Source organism: Dermochelys coriacea, chromosome 20, assembly GCF_009764565.3.
Source record: "Dermochelys coriacea isolate rDerCor1 chromosome 20, rDerCor1.pri.v4, whole genome shotgun sequence".
Lineage (NCBI taxonomy): Eukaryota > Metazoa > Chordata > Testudines > Dermochelyidae > Dermochelys > Dermochelys coriacea.
Window position 1 is genome coordinate 14706308 of NC_050087.2, and position 20477 is coordinate 14726784.

The 20477-nt window shown below is 51.4% G+C and overlaps 1 protein-coding gene across 4 annotated transcripts in view; it reads right to left on the reverse strand.

Moving 5' to 3' along the window:
- The window catches only part of VAV1 (vav guanine nucleotide exchange factor 1), a 60901-nt gene that overhangs the window by 10288 nt on the left and 30136 nt on the right, over positions 1-20477 (reverse strand). For 2 of the 4 annotated variants that reach the window (XM_038378113.2, XM_043506866.1), the window contains exons 3-18: positions 20089-20147; positions 18984-19049; positions 16876-16984; positions 16272-16367; positions 14724-14792; positions 13650-13753; positions 12984-13083; positions 12191-12286; positions 11476-11544; positions 8565-8651; positions 7407-7492; positions 3831-3963; positions 2913-3022; positions 1629-1730; positions 1275-1372; positions 454-476 (exon numbers count right to left, since the gene is read on the reverse strand). In XM_038378113.2, coding sequence (XP_038234041.1) covers positions 454-476; positions 1275-1372; positions 1629-1730; positions 2913-3022; positions 3831-3963; positions 7407-7492; positions 8565-8651; positions 11476-11544; positions 12191-12286; positions 12984-13083; positions 13650-13753; positions 14724-14792; positions 16272-16367; positions 16876-16984; positions 18984-19049; positions 20089-20147 — 1407 coding nt within the window. The remainder of the gene's footprint in view (positions 1-453; positions 477-1274; positions 1373-1628; positions 1731-2912; positions 3023-3830; positions 3964-7406; positions 7493-8564; positions 8652-11475; positions 11545-12190; positions 12287-12983; positions 13084-13649; positions 13754-14723; positions 14793-16271; positions 16368-16875; positions 16985-18983; positions 19050-20088; positions 20148-20477) is intronic. The other 2 variants (XM_038378112.2, XM_043506867.1) reach the window with 1 other exon arrangement.

Consider the following 20477-nt stretch of genomic DNA (forward strand, 5'->3'; position numbering starts at 1 on the left):
AAATAAGGCATTGGGTGAGCAAGAAATTAGGTGCAACATCTGTCTGATAAACAGTATAAGGAGAGAAAGCCAGGCAGCAAATGAGCTGAGGTGAAGGGAACCTTGATTAAAAGTCAGTGGTGCTTCAAGGGGCAGTATTGCCCAGTGGATGGAGCACGGGACTGGGACTCAAGGGACCCGCCTCCTATTTCCAGCTCTGACTTGTGTGATCCTGGCCAAATCCCCTCCCCTCTCCAGGCCTCAGTTTCCAAACCCTCCTACTTAATTATTATTCATATTTATTAGGGTGTCTCACGGTACGCCAAGGACCCCGCCCCCCCCCGGCCCAGGCCCAGGGCTCCGTTGTGCTAGGCGCTGTACAGACACAGAACAAAAAGGTGCTTTTTGGAGCCCAGCACAATAAAAGTCTCCCTAAGAGATTTAAGGTTGTTCGGGGTTGATTTGTTTGTTTACCTTTTTCATCGTAGACCCATAATCTGGATTAAACAGAAAAGGGGGGGAAACGATTACTCAGATAGTTGCAAAATCTCATCCTGCGAGTTCGCAGACTAAATTAAAGCAGAATTGTATTTCTGGTGGTGGGTGACCAGTATGTGCCAGGGAGGCTGGGTTAGAAAACCCACCTCCTGTCCCACGTGGTGCCCCTTTGTCACCCCACTGGCACCTCAGCAGCATGTGGCTGCAGCGCAGATGGTGATACAGAGCAGCAGCAGCAGCAGGGAAGGGGTTAACTCGTGCCCATAGGCCCTTTTCTTCCTCTGCTCTTGTATTCAGCCACTTGCAACTGCACCCTCCTCAGACGTATCCCAGAATCCTGTGTGCTGCCATACCCCAGCTGCATCCCAGAATCCCTTGCACCACTTTGTCCATGCTGCGTCCCACAAGCCCTTGCAACACTTGGCCCAGATGCATCCCAGAATCCCTTGCACCATTTTGCGCATCCCTTGCACGACTTTGTCCAGCTGCATCCAAGAATCCCTTGCACCTCATGGTCTAGATGCATCTCAGACTTCCTTGTACCACTTTGTCCCAACTGCATCCCACAATCCCTTGCAACGCTTGGCCCAGATGCATCCCAGAATGCATTGCACTTCATGGCCTAGATGCATCCCACAATCTCTTGCCCCCAACCCTTCAGATAAGACCCCCTGGGAATCAGCTGATTAGTTTCCGGGTTGCTCTCAGGAGGGCTGGCCACAGGCAAGCTCAGGTAGAGGAAACAGACTTGTACATCCCGCCAACGCTGCTGACCTGGGCTGGGTGCAGACACGTACCTGAGCTTGACTTCCCGCAGGGGGCTACCCGACCCAGACACTCCTTGTGAGCCGGGGCTTTGCATCGGCTGCAGCGATAGCCCTGGTAGAACGTGCCCCTGTTCACACCGCCAAGAGAGAGAACATGTGTGTTAGAGTCACCATGGTAAATTGGGGCTTGATGTCATCCCGCCGCACCCTTCCGCCCTGCCCTATTAACCCCTACCTCTCCATGCCCCATTCCCAGCTCAGCCCTGCCCTACAAATTAACTCCAAGCACGGGATTGGCCACACTCAGGGGAAGCCTTAGTTAGGAGCAGTAGTGCAGACCAGTGGCTGGCATGGGCATCGCACATGGATCCAGGCAGTGCCTACCTGAGCAGCATCTGGCAGGATTTGCAGGACGCATTCTCCTCGAAGGAGTGCATGTGGAAGTCGTGGCCATTGGACGTGGCGTTCTCGGGGTAGATATTGGAGCTACGGGGATCAGGGGAGAGAGACAGACTGAGTTATGCTTATTATTATTATGATTATTATTGTTATTTATTAGGTGTATTATGGTAGCACCTTGGAGTCCCAGTCATTGGCCAGCTCCCCTTTGTGCTAGGCACTGAATATTATGGTAGTACCCAGGAGCACTTCGTCCCCTCGTTCCGATGGAGCCAGCGCGCTGAAAATAGCAGTGTAGCCGAGGTGGGGTGAGGAGTGGGAGGAGCTGGCCACCCTGAGGACGAGCCTACAGGCTTGGATGGGATCGTACTCAGGGCAGCTAGTCCCTCCTGCCGTTCGCACCCCCACAGCTACACTTCCATTTTTAGTACAAGGCTTGAACAGATCTAGCATAGGTATGTCTGCTCGGGTTGGAAATTACAGCCGCAGTTCAGATTGTAGATTTACCCTATGGGGGAGGGATAGCTTAGTGGGGGGAGGGATAGCTTAGTGGTTTGAGTATTGGCCTGCTAAACTCAGGGTTGTGAGTTCAATCCTTGAGGGGGCCGTTTAGGGATCTGGGGCAAAAATTGGGGATTGGTCCTGCTTTGAGCAGGGGGTTGGACTAGATGATCTCCTGAGATCCCTTCCAACCCTGATATTCTATGATTCTATGTGTCCGTGCAGTGCCTGGCACAACGGGGCCCTGATCTCAGCCGGGGCAGGGACCGTTTCTCACTGTGTCCGTGCAGTGCCTGGCACAACGGGGCCCTGATCTCAGCCGGGGCAGGGACCGTCTCTCGCCGTGTCCGTGCAGCGCCTGGCACAACGGGGCCCTGATCTCAGCCGGGGCAGGGACCGTCTCTCGCCGTGTCCGTGCAGCGCCTGGCACAACGGGGCCCTGATCTCAGCCGGGGCAGGGACCGTCTCTCACAGTGTCCGTGCAGCGCCTGGCACAACGGGGCCCTGATCTCAGCCGGGGCAGGGACTGTCTCTCACAGTGTCTGTGCAGCGCCTGGCACAATGGGGCCCTGATCCTCATCAGAACCTCTGGCCACTGCCACTTTACCACTAATAATCTAGCAAGCAACAACCAACCGAGAGGAGATGGGAGCAGGACCTGGCAGAGAAGTTTCAGAGAAGGGCTGGGACAGTTTTTTGACACCGAATCTGGGGAGATTCAGTGGGGAAGGATGGGAGTGAGGGTGTGTGGGGTGGGGGGGGACGTACATGGACATTTCAAACTGCTCCATCCACTTCTTTTTCAGCTCTCGCGTCTTGAAGAAGAGCTCGTAACCCTTGGTCCCGTAACAATAGATCAGGTGGAACATGTGCGTCCACTGGAAAAGACAAGTGCATGGATATTTAACAGTCCCCCTGGAACTCATGGGCGGTGGGGGGGGGTCCCACCTTCCCAGTAACTGCATATCAGACAAGGGGACTCAAAGAGAGACGTGAAACCACACTCCCGCCCACCAGCAGCAGACAGGGGCAGTGCGGACTAGAAATTAGAGCAAGAGAGTGGGGAGCCAGGATGCCTGGGGTCTATTCCCAGCCTTGGAAGGGGAGAGAAGTCTAGTGATTACAGCTGGGGAAGCAGGAGTCGGACTGCCAGGGTTCTCCACCTGGCTTTTGGAAGGAGCGTTGACTAGTAGTTAGAGCAGGGTGTGCGTGGAATCCAGGACTCCTGGGTTCTTTTCCTGGCTGTTAGGAAGAGTGTGCCCAGTAGTTGAAGCAGGGGAACTGGCAGCCAGGATGACTGGGTTCTATTCCTGGCTGATGGGAGGAATGTGCCCAGGGTTAGAGCAGAGGGACTAGGAGTGGGAGTTATTTTGCTGACTCTCCTTGGCAGCCAGAACTGGCAGGTCTCATTAGCTCCAACCCAGGACAGAAAAGGGTTGAACCAGGGGGAAGAGGAGCTAGCATAGGGGCAAATACTGGGATCAGCCAAGCTAAGGAGATGCCTTGGGCCAAAGATTGTGTGGAAATGGTGCAGACTCTGTATGAGTGTGGTCGCTGCCCCCTACTGGGGGGAAATACCTTCTCTGAGTAAGTGTGAGTATGGATGTGCGGGATGGAGTACACACGTGTTAGCACGGTGGGAGAGGCTCCAGCTCACACCTCCCCCCCACCGCCCCGCAGCGTTACCTTCTTATTGTCCTTTTCTCCTGAGGAGTCATCCTGGATCTGGTAAGTGTGGAGGTCGATGAAATCCCTCATCTCGTAGGAGTCCCCTTTCCTCTTGCAAATGAGCAGGGCTTGGTCCAGGAGGAAGGCGTACCTGCAAGGAACAGGCCCCAACACGGAGAGGGATGGAGACAGAATCTGGGACAGATGAACCATAGATGGGCGGGGGGTGGGAGGAACGCACATCTGGCTTATATGAGCCCCAAGACTTGAGCCCTGCTCTGGGGAGGCCGTACACTTAAGCCAGGTCTACATGCAAAAATTACATCGACCCAGCTATGTCACTCAGGGGTGTGAAACATCCATACCCCTGAACGACGAAGGTAAGCTGATCTAAACCCCAGTGCAGACAGCACTAGGTTGCTGGGAGAATTCATCCGTCAGCCTAGCTACTGACTCTTAGGGAAGTGGATTAGCTGTGGCGATAGGAGAACCCCTCCGGTGAGTGTCTGCACAAAAACGCTGGCTGTTCTCTGGCTTTTCTATAAGATGTTCTCCATCCTTTTTTATTCTCTGGACCTCAGGATGACACTATTAAGGACCGTATCTGCTCTAGATCCCCCAACCGCCCCAGAGCTTGATCTTGAAATAGGCAGAGGGGAGGCGGTTTAAGAAAGGAAATTATTTTAATTTCGTTTTAGTTGCAGGAAGTGTCCTTAAAAAAAATCAATTTTGGTTTTATCAACATTTCCTGCCTTCCCCCCCAAATGTGGGCCAAAACCACCAACCAACCCAAATCTGGTTTTCCAGTTGAAACTGTCGATACAAAGCATTTCTGAAAAAAACATTCATTTTTGTAGGAATCATTTTGTCCAGCAAGGGCATTTCCCCACCACCCTGTTTGTTTTCAATGAAAAGGCTGTTTTTTTGTTGAAATTCAAAAGAATCCAACCAACCCTGCCAGTAAAAGCCAGATTTTGAATGGCACTAAGACACGCTATCCCTTGAAAACGCTGGTGCTAAAACCCCAATTCAGGACAGCACTTAAACATGTGTAAGTGCCCTTCCTGAAGAGGGATGTGCTCTTGAGTGGAGGCCGGACGCATGCGCTGAATTATAAGTGCATGAGCAGTCAGGGTGACTTAAAGCTCAGCATGTGCTTAAATGAGGTCCCAGAGGTCTTAGCATCTTGTGGGCTGGAGCCCCCGTTCGGTTCTGTCGGTCGCAGAGATGGCTGCCATGGGCCATGGCCCGAGAACCACTGTCCCAGACACTTGTTATGTGATCAGATGCATCATGGTCCCTTCTGGTGAAAGTCAGCAGCCTAAGAGCAATGGGATTAGCCCTGGAGTTGGCCCCACAGCTCAAGGAGGAAGAAGAGTTTGTAAACTACTTGTAAAAAGAAAAGGAGTACTTGTGGCACCTTAGAGACTAACAAATTTATTAGAGCATAAGCTTTCGTGAGCTACAGCTCACTTCATCGGATGCATTTGGTGGAAAAAACAGAGGAGAGATTTATATACACACACACAGAGAACATGAAACAATGGGTTTATCATACACACTGTAAGGAGAGTGATCACTTAAGATAAGCCATCACCAACAGCGGGGGGGGGAAGGAGGAAAACCTTTCATGGTGACAAGCAGGTAGGCTAATTCCAGCAGTTAACAAGAATATCAGAGGAACAGTGGGGGGTGGGGTGGGAGGGAGAAATACCATGGGGAAATAGTTTTACTTTGTGTAATGACTCATCCATTCCCAGTCTCTATTCAAGCCTAAGTTAATTGTATCCAGTTTGCAAATTAATTCCAATTCAGCAGTCTCTCGTTGGAGTCTGTTTTTGAAGCTTTTTTGTTGAAGTATAGCCACTCTTAGGTCTGTGATCGAGTGACCAGAGAGATTGAAGTGTTCTCCAACTGGTTTTTGAATGTTATAATTCTTGACGTCTGATTTGTGTCCATTCATTCTTTTACGTAGAGACTGTCCAGTTTGGCCAATGTACATGGCAGAGGGGCATTGCTGGCACATGATGGCATATATCACATTGGTAGATGCGCAGGTGAACGAGCCTCTGATAGTGTGGCTGATGTGATTAGGCCCTATGATGGTATCCCCTGAATAGATATGTGGACAGAGTTGGCAACGGGCTTTGTTGCAAGGATAGGTTCCTGGGTTAGTGGTTCTGTTGTGTGGTGTGTGGTTGCTGGTGAGTATTTGCTTCAGATTGGGGGGCTGTCTGTAAGCAAGGACTGGTCTGTCTCCCAAGATCTGAGAGAGCGATGGCTCGTCCTTCAGGATAGGTTGTAGATCCTTGATGATGCGTTGGAGAGGTTTTAGTTGGGGGCTGAAGGTGATGGCTAGTGGCGTTCTGTTGTTTTCTTTGTTGGGCCTGTCCTGTAGTAGGTGACTTCTGGGTACTCTTCTGGCTCTGTCAATCTGTTTCTTCACTTCAGCAGGTGGGTATTGTAGTTGTAGGAATGCATGATAGAGATCTTGTAGGTGTTTGTCTCTGTCTGAGGGGTTGGAGCAAATGCGGTTATATCGTAGCGCTTGGCTGTAGACAATGGATCGAGTGGTATGATCTGGATGAAAGCTAGAGGCATGTAGGTAGGAATAGCGGTCAGTAGGTTTCCGATATAGGGTGGTGTTTATGTGACCAATGTGATATATGCCATCATGTGCCAGCACTGCCCCTCTGCCATGTACATTGGCCAAACTGGTCAGTCTCTACGTAAAAGAATGAATGGACACAAATCAGACGTCAAGAATTATAACATTCAAAAACCAGTTGGAGAACACTTCAATCTCTCTGGTCACTCGATCACAGACCTAAGAGTGGCTATACTTCAACAAAAAAGCTTCAAAAACAGACTCCAACGAGAGACTGCTGAATTGGAATTAATTTGCAAACTGGATACAATTAACTTAGGCTTGAATAGAGACTGGGAATGGATGGGTCATTACACAAAGTAAAACTATTTCCCCATGGTATTTCTCCCTCCCACCCCACCCCCCACTGTTCCTCTGATATTCTTGTTAACTGCTGGAATTAGCCTACCTGCTTGTCACCATGAAAGGTTTTCCTCCTTCCCCCCCCTGCTGTTGGTGATGGCTTATCTTAAGTGATCACTCTCCTTACAGTGTGTATGATAAACCCATTGTTTCATGTTCTCTGTGTGTGTGTATATAAATCTCTCCTCTGTTTTTTCCACCAAATGCATCCGATGAAGTGAGCTGTAGCTCACGAAAGCTTATGCTCTAATAAATTTGTTAGTCTCTAAGGTGCCACAAGTACTCCTTTTCTTTTTGCGAATACAGACTAACACGGCTGCTACTCTGTAAACTACTTGTACGACCTTAAATCAAGATGGCAAACCTTCCATCACGTAGGGGGTTTATTGATCATATCTGTACTGCATGGGCAAGCCCTCCAGCATTGATTCAGCCCCCACTCCCAGCTAAGCGACACGCCCACGGTCACCCAGCAAGCCAGTGACAGAGCCGGTAGAACCCAGGTCTCCAGTCCAGTGCTCTGTCCACTAGGCCGCACTGCCGCCACTCAAAGCCGCACAGCTCAGCTTTCTGCCTGCCCTCACCTGTCCGTCTTGGAGCGTTTCTCAGTGCTGGTGATCTTTAGCTCCCCGTCAATCTTCGGCTTCCCGTAGTGAGCCAGGGAGTGTGACTAAGAGGAAAAGGGGGACATAAAACCAAACTCTCTTACAGGAATTCAGTCTGAGACATAAGGAACCAGCAGGCTGAACAGATGCCATATACCTCCCTAATGGCTGGCCCAAAGACAGTAAGAATCTACGACTGCTACTGGATGATGGAGCGACTCTTATAGCTACAGAGGGAAAACCTCTGTGCTTGGTCCTGGGTTCACTCCATGGGAGGCCATATTAGGCTGCACAAAGTTCCTAGAGCTGTACAAAGGGTGGTAGCGATAATGCTGAGAAATACCACAGCGACCAGGAGGAGCGGGGAAAGGGAACTGGTCTAGACATGAGCAGCTCTAACAAAGGCCAGCCAGCAGGAAGCTGTTGAGTGTGTATAATACGCACTCAGGTTTGTACTGTATATATGTATTCCAGGGGAGAGGCGAAAAGTGACACACTCGGCTGGGAAAAAATAATTTCATGGTACTTGTTTGAAATAATTAGTTCATTAAAGAGAACGCGCAAATGAAAAGAACTGAACGAAAGAACAACAAAAAATGAAAGGAAAAGCGTAAACCAGTGAAAATGAATGAAAAAGAATGAAAGGACAAATCAAATGAATGAAAGAGGGAAAACAAATGAATCAGTGAATGAAAGAACCAACCAACAACAGGTGAATGAATGAAAAAAAAAACAAATGAATAAAAGAAACTGAATTAAAGAACAAAAAAAGAAAATGAGGAAGAATGATCGAAGGAACAAACGAATAAAGGAGCGAACAAAAGGACGAGAGAGGAAAAATGAATGAACAAATAAAGGAGAGAATAAATACAGGAGCGAACGAACACAAGATTGAAAGAGGAAGAATGAACGAATAAAGGAATTTATAGATAAAGGAGTGAACATGAAACATGGTGGAGGAAGAATGAATGAATGAATGAATGAATGCAGGAAGAAATAAATGAAAGAGGAAAAATGAACGAATGAATGAAGGAACAAACAAACAGACAAGGAAGAAAGGAAAAAGAAAGACAGAGACCGACGGAAGCTGCAAAGACAGCCAGGCCAGGGGACAGAAGGTGTGGCCCAGGGACTCACCAGTTTCTCTATGGAGAGCTGGAAGTTGGTGATCTGTTTCAGGGTCTCGTTGTCTCTCTTGATCTCGTTCACGCACTGTGCCAGGTCCTAAAGGATGGGGGGCACACAACAAGCCCTTGGTCAGCACCAGGCGTGCTTGGGGGTGTGATCCATGGCTGGGTTTCCCCTTCAGGGTCCCCAGGGCATTCTCTGCTGGGGGGAATGGCCGTCTGATGTCTGATTATTAAAAAGGGTGGTTTCCTTGGGGCAGAGTGACATCCCTTGCTAGCAAAGGGGGCGCCAGACCCCTCCATTACTGCTCTGCCCCGCCTCCACCCAATGGGGTGTCCTGAATAGCCCCAGTAGCAGCCCCCCACACTCCCTCTCCGGCCCCAGCCTCCCCACCCCACAAACCCCCCAACTCTGCAGCCCCCAGCTCACAAACCCCCACCACAGTAGCACAAGCCCCCCCACCATTCCCCTCAGCACCATCCTCCCCACCTCACAAGCCCCTGCACTTGACACCACTTCCTCCACTACCCAGCCCATGGCACCAAGAGCAACATACTCACAATATATTTATTGCAGTATATTTACACGGTGTTTATTCTCGTGTATTTCTTTAGGGTGAGCAGATTTTTTGAATTTTCACTGAGACGATGAATGTTTATTTTTTTTAACCAGTTTTTGTAGATTTAAATGTTCACAGTTGCGCGAATTTATGGGTTTTAAGCATTTTTTCCCCCTATTTCTATTGGTTTAAAGGTTCACACTTCAGGATAATTATGAGGTGCTCCGACGAGGTACTCGACAGTGGATTCAAAACCCGTGAACATCACATGTCACATACACAAGGGTAAATACCCTCCAATCAGCAAATCATCCCTGTTTTCATGAGTCATTTGCTAGTCCGGTGGTTCTCAACCGGGGGTCCGTAGCCCCCTCGGGGTCCACAAGCCCTTTCAGGGGGGCCGCAGAACCCCGCCGCTGAAACCCAGTGCCCCGAGCCCTGGCACCCCCTGCGGGGCTGAAGCGTTGAGGGGGCACAAGGGTGCTGCCCCCCAAACTGCAGTACCTTACCCAGAGTGGAGTAGTTCTGGGGGCAACTCCATCCCCTCAACCCCACCCCCAGCCAGATCCTAGGCAGGAAGACAGAGCCAGGTAGTGCAAGGCAGCTGCTCCTCTGGCTGGTGGTGTCAGGGAGTGGGCAGCCATGGCATCCCCCCATCTGCCCTGGTGCCTGGGGTTGCATCTGCTCCTCAGCTCCCAACCTCCTTTGACTGCTCACGCAGCTGGTCAGAGTTGCCCAGGCAGCTCCGGGCCCAGCAGAGCCCTTGGGGAGTAGCCATGGGCTACAGCCCCAGACAGATGGGTGGCCTGAAGAGGTGAATCACGGGGTGGAGGTGGTGCTCCCTCCCGGGACCCCGCTGTGCAGAGCTGGCCCGAGCCCTGACGGCCCTTCCCCCTCTGCCCCCCCCCGAGAGAGGTCAAACTACGACTGTGCCCCACGGTCCCTGGCCCGGAGCCCCCACCCCACCCCACCCTGGCTAGGCCCCGGCATTTTTCTAGCATGTTGAGGGGGGCCTCAGAAAGAAAAAACTTGAGAACCCCTGCGCTAGTCCACTTGTAACACACCTAAATCAGAAGTCTAAGTCCCTGGATTTTGACTCTAATAAGGCCTCAACCGGCATGTTTCTTGCTTTGCCTTCCTCTAAATGTCCATTATTATCAGTGGAAATATTTTTGTTGGTTTGTGTGTGTGCGGTAAAATCGATGCTTACCAACATTTACGATAAAAATCGAATACTTCCAAGCCTTATTGATTAATTTATTATATTATAGCAGGAGCGGCAGAGGTAAGTGCCCTAAAAGTGGGGGGCCACAGGCACCCGAACCGTGGCCCCGCACTCCTGTGCCCAAAGCCCTGCCCCCACACTGCCCCTTCTCCCCAAGGCGTCCCCCCTGCCTCTTCCCCAGAGCCTCTGCTTCCACACTGCCCTTCCCTGCAGTGACCCTGCCCCCAGCTCGCTCCTCTTTGCCCCCTCCCATCACTTGCCCTTACAGCCAGTGAAAAGTGGGGGGGCCATGACCCCCTGGTCCCCCCCATTCTGGTGCCCCTGTATTATATTATATTATATTTATTAAGGTTTGTCTACACTTAAAACATTTTCAGATATAGCTATTCCAGAATAAATCCACTTCCAAAGTGCATTAAGCTAAATTGGAAAAGGCATTCATCTTCCAGAATAAGAGTGTCCACACTGGGACTTATACCAAAAGAACTATTCTGGAATAGTGAAATTATTAGTAATTATTATTACTGTTATTGTTAATTATTATTATTATTATTATATTTTATAATTATTCCAGAAGAGCTATTTATAATTATTACTATAATGTCATTTATTTAATAATTATTCCAGAGTAGCTACTTATAATTATTATTTTCATTACTATGTTTATTTTCTTGTTATAAAATAATTATTCTGGAATAGATTTTTTTATTATTGCTCATTTTAAAATAATTATCCTAGAATTTTGTTATTAGGTAATTATTCCAGAATAGCTATTTCAGTCCATTTCCACGTCTCCACAAGCCCTCGAGTCATTGAGATGTTCCGAATCAAAATTTTTCAGAATTTCCATTCTCAGGAAAATTTCAAGCTCAGGGCAATGGTCCCCATCCCCCTCTCCCTTCCCCGTACTTGCAGTGTCAGAATTTCCCCTGGGAGGAAAGTCCCTCTTCCAGCCAGCCTTACACAGGAACTTTCCTACCCTCACCCCACAAGCATAAGCCCCTCTGATGCGCACACCCACCCACCAGGCCCCAGAGCGTTTTGTGCCAGCCCAAGTTTGGTGACCAAAACACCGAGAGACCCTCTCGATCGTCCCGAAAGTTGGTGGCACCCAGGAAACGCAGAGCCGGCCTCACCCGCATGGCATCCAGCGCCAGCCGCAAGTTCTCCTTTTCTGTCGGCTCCACCGTATGTTTCACCAGCTCCTGGAGAGAGGAAATAAACCGGGATGGATTTGACCGACTCAAAGGCATTTCTGGCTCCTCCAGCAGAAGGTGGCAGGGTTCCCCAGCTCCGCAGAGCGAAGCATCATGGGGGCAGAGCCAGGAGCCCATATAGCGCTGGGCAATGTATGTGATTTATTAGGGGTATTACGGTAGCACCAGGTGCCCCAGTCATGATTCAGGACCCCTCAAAGAGAACATAAAGATGGCTCCTGCCCCAAAGAGTAGACCTCCTAGTCTGAAGCTGATCCCAGGCTTCGATGGAAGAGCTGGCCAGACCCAGCCGGCACTGATGGGGATTATACCATGCCGAAAACCTATAGGGCTTTTTTTCTGACGGTGGTCATTGTTCTGCCTATTTTATAGAGAGAAACTGTGGCACTGAGCGGGGAAAGGACTTGCCTATGGTCACACAGCAGACCAACGGCACAGCCAGGAATAGAACCCAGGAGTCTTGATCTCCAGCCTACCCCCTGCTTTAGCCCACAAGACTCCACTCCCCTCCCTGTGCTGAAAATAGAACCCACGTGTCCTGATTCCCAACCTGTGACCCTTCTGCACAGACTATCCCCCTGCCTTGACCAGGGCCCTTCGTGCCCACTCCCAGCTTCCAGCCGAGGGTCCGTACCTGCAGGAGCAGATGGTATTTCAGCACCCGTTGCATGGGCACCATCAGCAGGTCACGCAGGGTGAAGCGCCCATTGTTGGCTCGTTGGGAGCATTCCTGCACGACAGGAAGGGGCATTGGCGGGGGAAATGCCCAGTGTGCTGAGGGCTGGCCAGAAGGTCCCACAAAGACTAGGGCCAGTCCTATGTGATGGGACACTCATAGGGCCCCAGCTAGCTCCTCACGGAGCTAGGACTATGGAACCCATCTATCCCTGTGACCCCATGGCACCTCCTGCCATGCCCTCTGAACCCCCCAACCATGGCACCTCCTGCTGTGCTCTCTGAACCCCCCTGACCCCATGGCACCTCCTGCTGTGCCCGCTGAACCCCTCAACCCTGGCACCTCCTGCTGTGCCCTCTGAACCCAACACTGGCACCTCCTGCCATGCCCTCTGAACCCCCCTGGTCCCATGGCACCTCCTGCCTTGTCCTCTGAACCCCCTGATCCTGGCACCTCCTGCCATGTTCTCTGAGCCCCCTGACCCCATGGCACCTCCTGCCACTTTCCCTGAACCCCCCAACCCTGGCACCTCCTGCCATGCTCTCTGAACCCCCCTGACCCTATAGCACCTCCTGCTGTGCACTCTGAACCCCCCTGACCCTGGCACCTTTGCCATGTCCTCTGATGTCCCTAGCCCATTCCTGCTTAGGGGGTTCCCGTTAGCATGGAGGGATGTGGGGGGTGGGACTGTAGTTAGAGGATGGATGGGGAGGGGAGAGTGGCTAGGATGATACAGAACCATGGCCCTGACCTCCAGCTTCATCCTCACGTCCATGCTGGCACCAGCCACTTGGTCCAGACACCGGCTGGCTGCTTCCACCTGACTGCAGTATTTGCCATAGAGCAGGAACCTGGGAGGGCAAAAGGGAATATGGCCGTGAGCCAGGGGAGGAGAGGGAGAGCTGGAATGTGGCCCTGGCCTAGTCTGGAAAGGACCCTTGGCTTGTCTTCTTCCCGTCTCCACTCATAGCCAAGGGGAGAAAGAAAGAAAGGTGGGAACTCAGGAAATAGGTGCTGGGAGCCCTGTATCCTGGGAACGGAGAGTGGTGGACATGGGTACCAGCTGTGCCCTGACTTCCTTGTCTCTCCTCTGCTCTCCAAGTGCGAAGAGAGCGCCCACGAGGAGGGCTTAGCTTTCTTGCTCGGCGGGGGGCACCATGGGGGCAGGGAATACAGAAGTGGGGTGAGGGAATGGAGAGAAGGGGACATCTCCACGGATTCTTCTAGACACTGAGCTCTCAGGGCAGGAAGGAGAAAGGGGAACAGACCCTCCCCCCCAGCAACGGGGTCTGGATTGAGGGGGACAGGGAAGAATATGTGGCTACAGAACATGCCTAAGTGACCCCACTAGGGGAAGCTCCTCCACCCCTTCCCAGGGGTTCTTCTCCCCACCCTCACCTTTTCAGACAAGCCTCACCTTTCCTTGTACTTGATAAAGACCTGGTAGAGGTTCTGGGCATTGCTGAAGGACAGGACGTTCTTCAGGTCATCCAAGAAGAATCGATGCACCTTCACGAGGTCCTAGGAGCGTGTTGGGAGGAGATGGGGGGAAATCAGCTCAGAGCCACTCAACCTGCTACAACTAGCTCAGTCACCAGCTGTGGGCTGTACAGAAACATCACGTGCACCACAAGTCCCATGCTGGAGTCCCAGGGGAGGCGGCCTTAGATCTAGACCCCAGGATTAGACTGTGAAACCCACCAGGACATGTGCTTCCTGGGCTAACAGCTGATGTGAAATTTGCCCAGTCCCCACTTAGGGAGCAGGAACCCATTGTACTGGGTGCTGTACACACCCAGAACAAAAATATCAGTGGGGCCAGATCCCCGGCGGGTGCAAATGGGTGTGGCCCCACTGAAGTCAATGGGCCAGACCCCCAAGCTGTGTTAGTGAGATCCCCTGGTTCTAACAATCATGCCTCACTCCTATCCAGGACCAGAAAGAGAATTCGGGAGAATCCAAACAATCCATCTTGATCTAACCAATAGACCCACAGCAAGGAATAGAACTCCGGAGGCCTGACTACCAATCCTTCTTGATCTAACCCCTAGACCAGACTCCTTCCTAGAGCCAGGAATAGAACCCATGAGTTCTGACTACTAAGCTGGCTCACCCTAACCAGTAAGCCACACTCCCCTACCAGAGCCTTTCAGTTCTAGCAACCTACCCATGACCTACTGCAGGAGACAGTGTGACATTCATAACTATCCCTGCATGGACTGCCAGTGAAATTTGGATCCAGGGCCTTCAGCAGAGGCTGCTGCCTTTTGAGCTAAAGGAGCAACTCCATTAGCTGCTAGCAGTAGCAGGTTGTTATACACTTTGTGGAACCGCCACTAGAATGTGGGGATATGTAGCACATACTGAACTTCTGAGTCACACAGTCCCCTTAACAGGGAAGGTGGATTTTGATGGGTGGTATTTAGCCCAGGTTTCCAGGATGGAGCTCAGTTTGAGTCAGGAGAGGTATATGAAGAAGAGAGTAACTTACCTCGATGTTGATGAAAATGTTCTCCATGTCCTCTCGCTTTAGAAATCTCTGCAGGGGCTTCATAAAGTGCTGCAAACACACAACGGGGAGTTGTCACACAGGGCAGATCTATCTGAATCACACAGCTTGGGGCCAGATTCCACAGACAAACCCTGGCTGGATTTTCATGGAACATACCCAAGGGAGCGAGATTGGGTAGTGGGAAAGGAAACAGCGTTGTCATTTAAAGGGGCCACCCTCCTGGAGAGGGTAAAACATGCATCTCTGTGATTCAAGGGTTCAAGGTCAAATGTGTATGCTAAAGGTTGAAGGTTAAAGTAATCCAGGAGTTAAAGCTTCGCTCAATCTAAAGTTAAAGTGAGCTCAATCTATTTAGTTTAACAAAGAGAAGGTTAAGGGATGATGTGATTATGGCCAATAAGTACTGACATGGGAAACGGGCCATTAGATAACGGAGCAGAGAAAGGTCTAACATGATCCAATGGCTGGAAGTTGAAGCTAGACAAATTCAGACTGGAAACAAGGCGTAAACTTTTAACGGGGAGGGTAATTAATCATTGAAACAATTGACCAAGAGTTGTGGTGGATTCTCCCATCACTTTTTAAATCAAAATTGGATGTTTTTGTGAAAGATCTACTCTAGGAATTATTTTTGAGGAAGTTCTTTGGCCTGTGTCAATCAGGAGGTCAGACTAGATGATCACCATGGGCCTTTGTAGGCTTGGAATCTATCATTCTATGTCTCTACACTTGAAGGTTAAAGGTTAAAGTGATCCAGGAGTTAAAGATTGGTCCAAATTTTTCTGTTGAAATTTTTTGGATGGAAAATTGGAGTGTTGACATTTTCACGGAAAGCAACTGCCTTCCTCCATTTTTGATTTTTCTTTTTTGGGTCAGAAAACTAAAAAACGTCCAGCTTTGGACCAAATCTCTTGGAGGTGGTTTTGTTTCTTTTCATTTTTTCGTCAAAAACATTTCAGGTTTTTGATGTAAAATCAAAATTGGTCATTGAAAATTGTGTTCTCAATTAAATGTTTTGCAGAACCCCCGGCATTTTTCTACCGGCTCTAGGGGAAAGCTCCTCTTTTCCTTAGGTATGGTGAGAACTAGTGGACTCATCCCCCATGGTGGAGAGGTTGTCTCTGGGGACTGAGCCTGAAGCATCTGGAGCTAAAAGCTGGTCATTCTGTTGCTTGAGCTGTAGGCGGTAGAATGCTTTTACACGGCTACATATGGTGCAGTCACTAAAGCGCTAGGAAGGGCTATACACTCTGTAGTCACTGCCTCAAGTAGCACTACGGTGACCTTTGCCCACAGAGCCCATGTGGGCTCTCTTTCATGCCAACCTGGCCTTTTCAAGGGTGTCCTCCCAGCTCCTGCTGCCCACACACACCTCCCATTAAGGGGGCAAGAGAAGCCAAACTGAGATGAGCCCCTTGTTCACCATGTCATACCTCTGCCTATGTCACAGGGGGAACGATCTGCACCCCAAGCTAGCCGAGTGGCCAGCAGAGATGGCAGGACTGGTGGGCCGCCCACCTGCCATACCTGGTAGATTGATTCTAGTGTGTCTGTGTATTTCTCCTCCGTCTGTCTGATTTCTTGAAGGCAGCAGTTCCGCTTATCCAGCTCTGTCATCTTCTGCTGCAGGAAGACACAGTGCAGCTACCTGACATTCAGTAACCTTAACCGCTGGGGCCAGATGCCCAGCTGGAGACCCCACAGCCCTCCCCAAGCTCGTAATTGAACCCAGGGGTCCAGACTCAAAGCCCCCTCTACTCTAACCACTAGATTCCAACTCGCTTCCCAAGCTGGGAACAAAGCCCAGGAGTGCTGACTCCCACTCCTCTCGGCTCTACCTCCTAGGTTCCACTCCTCTTCCAGAGCTGGGAATGGAACCCAGGAGTCCTGACTGCCATCCCCTCCTCCTCCTCTAACCTCTACATCCTACTCCTCTACCAGAGCTGGGAACAGAATCCAGAAGTCCTGACTCCCAGCCCTTGGCTTTGACCACTAGCTCACATTCCCCTCCCCAGAGAATGAAATCCAGGAGTCCTAGGATATCTCCACATGCTGAATACCTCGAGCCACCTTCGGGATACATCCCACTCCAGCAGCAGGGACTCAGAAACGTACCTTTCCTGTTACTTACTGGCATGACAACCGGCTCCGACCTCATCAGGTCTTCGTAGATTTCATCTCCTTCTGCCTCCTCATTCTCTACGCAGTCGTACAGGTCGTCATCTTCCTCCACCGTGTCACTGGGGAGTTGAGAGCGAGAAGGAAACTCAGTGCCCTGCACCGGGTCTGACCCCTTATCTTGCAGAACAGTCCAGATGTTCCAACTCACGGGCCAAAATTCAATATTTAGGCACCTAAATAAGTAGTCTGATTCTCAGAAGTGATGAGCTCCCCCAAGGGTTCCTCAGCACCCAATGATTAATATCTGTACAGACCCCAACTGAGATCAGGGCCCCATTGTGCCAGGTGCTGCACAGACCTGGATGGAGATCAGGGCCCCCATTGTGCCAGGTGCTGCTAGGGTTGCCAGGTGTCCGGATTTTGACCGGAACATCTGGTCAAAAAGGGACTCTGGCAGCTCCGGTCAGCACCACTGACCGGGCCATTAAAAGTCCAGTTGGCAGGGCTGGCAGGCTTCTTACCTTGCTTCGCACATGTCCATATGGCCCCTAGACGTAGGGTCTGCCAAGGGGGCTCCGTATTGTGCCCCCACCCTGAGTGCCAGCTCCACAGCTCCCACTGGCAGGGAACTGCGGCCAATGGGAGCGGCACCTGTGGTGGACGGGGGCAGCGCACAGAGCCGCCTGGCCGTATCTCCACCTAGGAGCCGAGGGACATGTAGCCGCTTCTGGAAGTCACCTGAGGTGAGCACCACCCGGAGCCCGTACCCCTTACCCCCTCCCACACCCCAATCCCCTGCCCCAGCCCCGAGCCCGCTCCTGCACCCAAACTTCCTCCTGGAGCCTGCACCCCACACCCCCTCCCACACTTCAACCCCCTCCCCCAGCTCAAAGCCCCCTCCCACACCCCAAACCCCTCATCCCTGGCTCCACCCCAGAGCCCACACTCCCAGCCAGAGTCTGCACCCCCTCCTGCACCCTAGTCCGAAGCCCACTCCTTGCACCCTGAACCCCTCATTTCTGGCCTCACCCCAGAGCCCGCACCCCCAGCCTGTACCCTGTCCCACACCCCAACCCCCTGCCTCAGCCTGGAGCCCCATCCTACACTCTGAAGCCCTCGTCCCTGGCTGCACCCTTAGCCGAAGCCCTCACCCCCTCACATACCCCAACCCCCTGCCCCAGCCTGGTGAAAAGGAGTGAGTGAGGGTGGGGGAGAGTGAGCAACAGAGGGAGGGGGGATGAAGTGAGAGGGGGCAGGGTCTTGGGGAAGGGGCGGGGCAAGGGTGTTCGGTTTTGTGCGATTAGAAAGTTGGCAACCCTCTGCACGGACCCTGACTGAGATCATGGCCCCATTGTGCCGGGTGCTGCAAAGACCCCAACTGAGATCAGGGCCTGTTGTCTCGGGCACTGCACAGAGTCCCCAAAAAGATGGGGGCCCTCGTTTTGCCAGACACCTCACAGACTCCAAGCGAGATCAGGGCCCTCATTGTTCCAGGTGCTCCACAGACCCCAACCAAGTTCAGGGCCCCCCTTGTGCTGGGCCAGTGTTTAATTTGTGCCAGGGCTGAGCTCTGGCCCCTCTGGGCTTGGCAGTGCAGAGCCCCGGCACCTGCGGGCTTGGCAGTGTGTAGCCCCGGCACCTCCGGGCTTGGCAGTGCAGAGCCCCGGCACCTCCGGGCTTGGCAGTGTGTAGCCCCGGCACCTCCGGGCTTGGCAGTGTGTAGCCCCGGCACCTCCAGGCTTGGCAGTGCAGAGCCCCGGCACCTCCGGGCTTGGCAGTGCAGAGCCCCGGCACCTCCGGGCTTGGCAGTGCAGAGCCCCAGCACCTCCGGGCTTGCCACATCCGTTATGAATCTAAAAAATGACTTGAGTCCCAGCACCTTTTTCATTACATATTAAGCACCGTGGGGGGCACTGCACAGACGCGTAATGAGAGAGTCCCCGCCCTGAAGAGTTTGCAGAATAAACAGGCAAGATAAAGTCAGGAGCGTGGCCTCCATTTTACAGAGGCAGAGTCGTCCAGTGGAAAAAGCAGGGAACAGGACCCTTTTGAGTGCCAGGCCAATGCTCTCTCCAGGTCACGCCCTATGGTTTTTGGTGGAGACGCAGGGGCACTTACTCAATCTGATCCGAAAGGTCGCCGTAAACGTCATTGTCTGCGACGCTGTCCTCGGTGGGGAATGGGCTGAAAGAGGACAGAGCCAGCTCAGGATCAGGTTATAACGCGGGCAAGCCTCGTTCGCGACCGTCTCCTCTCCAGGAGGGTTCGTCTCTCTGGCCTTTTCTCCCTTCAGTTTTACCCTTGCTGCCCCCATGTCCCAGCGGCACAGGGCTGCCTGCATCCCTGCCCCTGTCATGGAGCTGATCAGCCAGAAGGGGTCACTCAAGAGACAGTCCGTGGGCAAACTTGGACAGATGTCACAGTCAACCAAGGTGGCCATTTACTAGCCACATGACCACCACAGCTGATAACTTCTAATTGAGGGGAAGGTCTAGGAGGTAGGACTAGGCCCTCAGATAGGGTTTGGTGGGAAACGGTTTTCCCGTCCTGCGAATAAGAGTTGAAAATTTTTTCCATATTGAACTGGGGGCAAAAGGCTGCAATCTTGAAACTAGTCCCGCATTGAGAAAACTAATTTTTTTTTTCCATTTCTGGTGCACTGAAATGTTTCATTTCAATCATTCAAACCCCAGTTTTGTTCAGACTGGCCAATTTTATTCTCTTTTTTTAAAATCCTTTCTTTTTTTTTTTTTTACCCATCTAATTAGCTTCAATCTCCCAACGAAAAATTGTTTCCAACTGGAGAACCGGGATTTTTCCATTTTGAAAATGTCCAAACGACACATTCTGACCATCTCAAAACTTTCTTCCGAGTCAGGAAGAATTTGGCCAACCTGTCCCTCTTTCACGGCCAGTTTTGGTGTCAACGAATCAGCATTTTCGGATGAAAAAATGATTTGCTGGAAAATTCCTACCCTCAATATCACCCAGTGCGGGACTCTGGATCCCTGGCTCGTGGATTCTAGACCCATGTAGGCTGCCTGATTTGGACCATAAACTAGGATCCTTCCCTGCAAGGAGAGGCCAGGTGATATTAATAAACTACCAGGCTGATTATCCCAGCCACCAGCACATTCCAAAGAGAAATGAAGCCACCACTCTCATGCATATTCAAATTCCTTGCTGTAGCACTCAACTGGGCTGCATCACCATCCATACTTACATGACCCCTTTGGATTGAGCTATCTGAGTCCATGAGAGAATCGACAAGGTCTCGATCACCTGTAAGGGGAGAGAGGGGTGTGCTACATCACGGGACAAGATGGACAATTGCAGGGATGGCAACAGAACTGTAGCGAGGGTGGATTGGACCCACAGAACCCGGATTGGAACTCCCTGAGGCTCTGAGAATGCAGCGTTGCCCTATGAGATGCCCTGTGAGATGCTCTAATAAATTTGTTAGTCGCTAAGGTGCCACAAGTACTCCTGTTCTTTTTACGGATACAGACTAACACGGCTGCTACTCTGAAACCACTCACTGAGTGCAATGGAGACTTCCACTGCCAGTGGAGCTGCTGAATGCTCAGCATGGTTGCAAATGTGGCCCCTTGG